The 7,579-nt window shown below is 31.7% G+C and overlaps 1 protein-coding gene across 1 annotated transcript; it reads right to left on the bottom strand.

Moving 5' to 3' along the window:
* Window positions 1-6,364: 6,364 nt before the first annotated feature.
* Window positions 6,365-7,323, bottom strand: LOC131071231 (uncharacterized). Its single transcript, XM_058006992.2, has one exon. The coding sequence runs from the start codon at window positions 7,192-7,194 to the stop codon at window positions 6,556-6,558; it is 639 nt and encodes a 212-aa protein (XP_057862975.2). The 5' UTR covers window positions 7,195-7,323; the 3' UTR covers window positions 6,365-6,555.
* Between the last annotated feature and the right edge of the window lie 256 nt (window positions 7,324-7,579).

The raw sequence follows: 7,579 nt of genomic DNA, 5'->3' as shown, positions 1-7,579 counted from the left end.
ATGATCAACTAGATCATTACAAGATGTTCAATGATTGCCCATTTGTTGTCCCTTACAAATGATGTAGATGAATCTGCTTATATAGGCAAGGCTATATGGATATGTGAGGACACAAACATGACTTGTGGCTCAATAAGAAACAAGGGTACGTAGGAAATAGGTGTGGTAGGTAGGAGAAACAATAAAATATTCCACATGAGGTAGAATGTAATAACAAGATAAGATCAACACCATAAAAGGTGGAAATTCTCCTATACACACTATCAAAATGTGGTACAAACACCCAAGTGTCTCATACCCAAACTAATATGAAATGAATTATCCTAAGTAAAATTAAGTAAAGTGTAATAATATCCATGATGAATAATTATTTACACCAAAACCTCCCCTTAAGTGCAGCTTAGGGGTCCGAAAATCAGAAAACTCCTGCGCCACTATACATATCACAAAATATACCCCAAAACAAAAAAAAATGCTCAAAAAAAGGAGTCCGAATGAGTGAGATATCACTATTTGAAAATTGATTGCAAATTATAATTTCTGAAAAATTTCCGCCGTAGCTTCAAACTTCAAATGCCTCTAGATTTGGCCTCTGAAGTTTGATTTGGATGAAATAAAAGGCAAAATTAACTTTTTTGGACTTGCTCAATCCAATGGTGACCTCACATTTGACCCATAAAGCTTCAATAATAACTTGCAATAGAAAGCTCCAAAATATACAACCACAAATAACACTAGATTTCTCTCAATTGGCAAACCAATGACACTCTAATGGCTCTGATACTATGTGAGAATTGGACCATAGATGATAGGAATAAACTGTATTCTATCAAGATGCAAAATATGATCAACTGGATCATTACAAGATGTTCAATGATTGCCCATACAAACAATGTAGATGAGTATGCTTATATAGGCAAGGCTATATGGATATGTGTGAACACAAACATGACATGTGGCTCAATAAGAAACAAGGGTAGGTAGGAAATAGGTGTGGTAGGTAGGAGAAACAATAAAATATTCTACATGAGGTGGAAGGTAACAACAAGATAAGATCAACACCATAAAAGGTGGAAATTCTCCTATACACACTATCCCAATGTGGCACAAACACCCAAGTGTCTCATACCCAAACTACTATGAAATGCATTATCCTAAGTAAACTTAAGTAAAGTGTAATAATATCCATGATGAATAATTATTTACACCAACATCTATTTGACTGAATGACATTTTTCATTGCATGAGTGGATTTCTGAATGTGACTACAAATTTTGATAATTTTTTCTTTTTCACGCCTTCCCTCCAATATTTTTCATAATGTCTCTGTTATATTCTTTCCAATATGCATAGTATCAAACAAATGCATAATTTGTAGCTGCTGGTAGTAGGGTAACCTACTAAATTGTCTTGGATAACTTTTTAGTCCCTTTGGAAGGTGGTCATTAATGCCTTGACAACCTTCACGATCATCAATTACATCATCAATAAACAAAACACAATAGAAAAATATAAATTCCAAGCATAAACCATTAGATGGAATGACATTACCTTGACAATTAATTCTATTATATCCCAACTTCCATAGGCAAGGTGTCATTCTTCCTAGCTTTGATGTAGTCTCTTTTTTTCATTGAAAAGATGTTTTTCAGTATTTCAATACTTATTATTTCTGTGGAGGAAGTTCCTATACTCATCAAAAACCTATTTTCCTAAACTTTTTGAATGACAAGATTTCATCTTTGGACCACAAACCGGACATGTAGATTTTCCCTTTGTTTGAAGACCTACAAGATAATGTATAATTGGATTAAGTATGTTAATTTTTATAATTATAATTATAATGCGCAATTTGAACACTATAACATACCACAAAAATGTGTTGGCCTTGGGGCATCATGTATTGTCCATACAAGCATTGCATGGAATTGAAATTGTCTTTGTCCTATTGGTCTAGAGATGTCATACATAGTGACACCATTCCATAACTCCAACAACTCGTTGATAAGAGGCTCAATATAAACATTCATATCTTTAACTTGGTACTTACCTAGTTGAATGAACAAAAACATTACATAATTATTATGACCATTTTGCTAAAATATTTATAATTAAATGTAGATGACTATTAAATGATAAAATACCTGGAACAATCATCACCAATATTATGTGCTCCCTCTTTATTGACATCCATGGAGGAATGTTATTGTTGATGATAAAAACTGGCCACTCCAAGTAAACAAATCTCATCTCTCCAAATGGATTGACACCATCTGTTGCCAATGAAAGCTTGAGATTATGAGGTTCTTCTTTAAAGTGTGGCCACTTTTCCTTTGTCCATAAATATTGAACCATTCGTAGGCATTCGAATAATATCATCTTGACTTATATTGCATGCATGATAATCCATACATTATGCCAAGCTAGTGCACCTAAATAATCGTTGCATACGTGAAATAATGGGAATATAACGAAGAACCTTGCAAGACCCCTTTTTTGTTATTTGATCTGTTCAATATCTACTGATATGACATTCAGGGCATTCTATTGCAAATTCATGTTGTTTATGATATATAATATGATCATTGGGACAAGCATCTATTGCTTGATACTCCATTCTAATATTTTTCAGAATGGAAGATAATTCGGTATGAGCGAGGTAGAATATTTGATGGTTGTAACAAAAACTCACCTATCAATCTACATAATATTAATTTGTTAATATAAAGAATATTAATGGTACTGATTCACCCTTTATTAACTATATTGACATGTACGACATACCTTAACATACGTGAGATTGTTATGTTGGATAAACCATTCATAACCTTGAAGTTCACCAACAACAATACAACAAAGAGAAGAGTTGTTTGGGAGCCTTCATAAAGGGGCTTGTATGCCTTATCAAGTACAGGTAAATCATGAACAACATCAAAGTCATCTTGATCATCATGATCGGTTGCGCCAGTACTAAATATGTCATGGATCAATGCATTTGTACCATCATCTTCAATTGATTTTCTGGTGCATGATCGTCATCTTCCATGGGATCATTATCTTCAACTTCGATATTCACACCTCCAGGTTCCTCCACTTCGAAAAATATATTATTCGGGTTGTGTTGGTCCATATCATGTGCCCTGGGGAGCTTGACCTATATAAAAATGATCAACATAAATAAATCATGATCATGATCTCATCATGAAGTGATTTCTTATGTATATAAATTGTTAAAACGATATAATGAACAACTTACCAATGGATGATAATCATGTCCCCCTTCAATGTGACCATGCTACCTACAATGTTTCTTAGCTATTTTGATTAGAAGTCTTCTAGTCTTTAAGCCCTTACAAATTTTGGAGGGGCAATAACATTTTCCATCACCTTTTCTTTTCAAGTTAGACCACAATCTAACAATTGTCTCCTTATTTTGTTCTTCACTGATATTTTCTGACATGGTCTTTCTTCACATGCAAAAATATTTGTTCTAAGTTTTTAATTATTTTAATTTGAACTATAATAAAAAAAAATTATTTTAATTTTGAATCATTGTTATTTAAAAATTATATTAGTATAATTATATTTATTTTATTTTAATAGAATAATATAATACAAATTCTATAGTGAATATATATATATATATATATATATATATATATATATATATATATATATATTTTAAATGCATAATCCAAATTTAATTTCAAAAAATTATATAATTATAATTATAATAATAAAATCAATTTCAAATTTAATTATTAATTTATAGTGTAATATTATATTATTTTTTATATTTTTATAATCTCAATTATAATTGATCTTCATAAATTAACTATTAATACTTATAAAAGTAAAAAGTCATTTTTTGCATAACTTAATGCAAAATATTTAAAGTTATTAAATTATTTTATATATATTAAAATGATTAAAAAAATTATATTATCAAAAAATATTAAAACGTAAAATGATATCATAAAATACATATAGTAATTAGGTTTTTAAAGTTTTTTTAATAAAAATATTTGTATTTTAATTTTCATTTAATCTAATTTAAACTAATAAATTCTTATAATTGTTTTTTATTTATATTTTATTATAAAAAAGAATTATTAAAATTTATATATCTATTTAGAAATTTATTTTTTTATCTATAATATTAAAAATAATAAAAAATTAAAAAACTATTAAAATACTTTTTTTTTTAAATACTAAAAAATCTAAAAAAATCTAAAAAATCTATCATTCCTAAAATTTAGCTCCAACAGAATCATGCAATTCAAGGAACCATGGAATTGGACAAAATGAAACCTCCATGCATAACCACTCAAAACAGGCGGCCAAGGAATCATGGAATTGGACAAAATGAAACCTCCATCTGCATAAACACATAAAACAGGCGGCCAAGGAATCCTGATTTGGGCTTATCTGTCAACAGTTATCTGGATTCTACTCCTTATAAATTGGATGTCCCCTTTCTGCTTTCTATCATATTTTCATAGTGAGGATTAACAAAATGGCAAAGGCAGCTCTTTTCATAGTGATGATATTAATACTGGCAGTGGGCATTTCAGGCAATGGGTGCACTGATAATACGTGCACCGATTCTAATGATTGTCCAGGTGAATTTGATTGCTGCGGAAGCGAAAGTGATACTTGCGGTCAGGGACTCGGATTTTGCACCGACGTTGTGCAATGCACTTAATCTGACAGATCAGAGATACCCTATTAGATATACCCTTCATTCTCTTGATGTTTTCTATTTCCATGAATAATTGATATTAATATCAACGCTTTTATTTGACGTGAAAAACTTATTAGTGGTTTCTTTTTCTTTCAAGTTATTTTCAATTTCATAATTATCTCTTTAATGTTCGTGACTACTTTATATAAAAATACTGGGAGTGGACATTTCAGGCAATGTGTGCACTGATAATACGTGCACCGATTATAATGATTGTTCGCCTCCATCTGTTTACTGCAAAAGCGAATTTGATTTTTACGGCCAGGGACTGGGATATTGCATTTCCAATCCGCACTGCTTCTAGTAGAGAATTATCCTTAATTCTCTATATTGTTTTTTATATCGGTGAATGATAAATAGTTATCTTACTTCAAAATAAGTCATTGTTCCAGCTTTCAACTGTCTTGCTAATATAATCTTTTTGATTTCCACCTTGTGTTGATTTCTGGACTCCTCTATTCTCTTTTTATTTTAATAAATATATGCATCTTTTAAAAAAAAACAAAAGGTAAGCTTGTGCACAAATTTCTTTTTTATACATAGTTACTCATAAGAATGTTGACATTGACCTAGCTAAAGGAAAAAGCTATTTTGTCCTCAAATTCAAATAAGTGTCAATTTTTAATAAATCTGAATATGCTCATAAGTAATTGAGATTTAACACAATGAAAATTTAAGTCTTAACTCTTTTATAATTTTATCTATAAATGTAGTGACCATCAATTGAAAACAATATGATGTACTTGAATTAACATACTCTTTTTAAATATACAATGTTGTAAGGAAATGAAAAAACTATATTTGCTTTATTAAATTTTCTCCAATATATATAAAAAAATATGTGAGTTACATGCTCTCAATTATGTCAAAAAATTCATGAATATATAATTGAAATGCAACATAAGACACTATCACAAGAAATTGTGTAAATTTTATCTATAAACATAATATTCACATATTAAAATTAGAAAGAAAGCACATTAATGTCCAAAATACCTAAACTCTTAATTCTAAATGATGAATTGAAGAAGTGATTTGAATGTTACAAGAAGAACACAGTATTTTGATGCCAGCTAAAGTTTCATGTATAATATTTTACATGAATGCTTCCAAATATAAACAAATCTTAGTCCTAATAGAATTTCATTACAAGACATATTCACAATAGAAAAAATTATATGTAAAAATCATGAAATGAAAACCCTTAGATTCATCATGTATTTTTATAATTATTAAAAAAAGAAGTGAAGACATGTTTATATAATTAAGAACTAGGGTAACTTCTGATGACATATTTGCATCCAGAACCAAAGCATATCCCCAGCTGGAAATTTCTGCACCAGAACTTTAAACTAAGCATCCTAATAAGTGTGTGGTGCAATTCAAGACCTGAGGCTCACCAACTCTAAACAAATAATATGGTCTTCTGGAGATGAGCGGGATCAGGCCTAGCCATCTTCCTATTTGAGATGTGGATTGGATTAAGCTAATTTTCTATATAATCATATATTGGCACGGTTTTCTGTTCTTGATGTGGATTAAGGTTATTTACCCAAACAATCAGATATTTGAAATAGGTAAGACAATTCCGTGAGGAAGAACAGATCAAAACATGATCAAAAGAAGAGTCATAACTTCATCCAAGCATTTATTTGATTAAATACAAACCAACAATTGCATTAGATGCACTGTACCATAAGTGTAGTTTTCCAACTTAAGACAAAATGCAGTTTTGTTCCAATACCTCCAACGAAGCCCAGAATCTCCTATTTAAAATTTGCTGAGTAAATAAAGGGCTGGAAAAAATCAGCTCAGAGAAACAGAAGACAGGCAACTAAACAACAAACCAGGAATAAGAACAACCTTGACAGGAAGGCCTTCTGCAGCCGATGTTGTCTCATTGGATGCTGACGACGTCCATGGTTAAACCCATTGGGCATACCTGCACTGCCATAAGGTGCACCAGCAAAACCATGCATTTGGAATCCAAAAAGGGAAGGAAACAGCCCAAACCCCGCTGAAAATGTTATGTCTCCGAAGGACCCAACAGGCATATGACCTGGTCCTGCCATAAAATTGAAGCCATGGGATTGGTAATGGTGGTCTGTACCAGTCCTAACTGTATCAGGCTTCTGTCCAGAGGGTCTATGGGGGATACTCACACCAGGCACAGATTTTGTCCTTGAAACAGAAGATCCCACATTGCCTCTTCCATAAAAGGGAATCACCTTATCTTCCACTACAGTGGCCTTGCAAACAGGGCATTCTTTGGATATTGTGGGCTCTTGTAGCCATCTATAAAGACAGGGCCAACAGAACAGATGCCCACACAGAGTAAGCACAGGTTCTTGGGCTAATTCTAAGCATATATTGCAATCAAAACTGCCTCCATCACCTGACCCAGATTCGTGGTTCATCGCCTCTGTACAAGATTCTGAATTTGAACCCATTTCTAAACAGGAACGAATAAAATTGGTCCGCAGACTCCTCCAAAATTTACACCTGGTAGCATATGACCCATAAAATTAACAGCCGTCTAGACAGAAGTTGATAACTACTCAAAATCCAATTTGCTTAGATTTAGGACTGTAATCGCTGTTAGCGCATATCATAACTTCTGTTTGTTCCATGATTTAAGGTGAGATTACAATTGCACCGCAATCAGAACAATCGTTGCGTGGTTTGCATTTTAGCTAACTAAGCAAACTGTGAGATAAACTCACTCTGCCTCTTCCGTTCCATTCCAACGATTTCTGCATGATTTATGTTCATGCGTTGGTTTATCATCTACATGTTTTTGTATATCGATGAATGATTGATATAAATATGAATGCT

This window comes from Cryptomeria japonica, chromosome 8, assembly GCF_030272615.1.
Source record: "Cryptomeria japonica chromosome 8, Sugi_1.0, whole genome shotgun sequence".
Lineage (NCBI taxonomy): Eukaryota > Viridiplantae > Streptophyta > Pinopsida > Cupressales > Cupressaceae > Cryptomeria > Cryptomeria japonica.
Note: the sequence above shows the minus strand (reverse complement) of the source record. Positions and strands in the feature narration are given on the sequence as shown.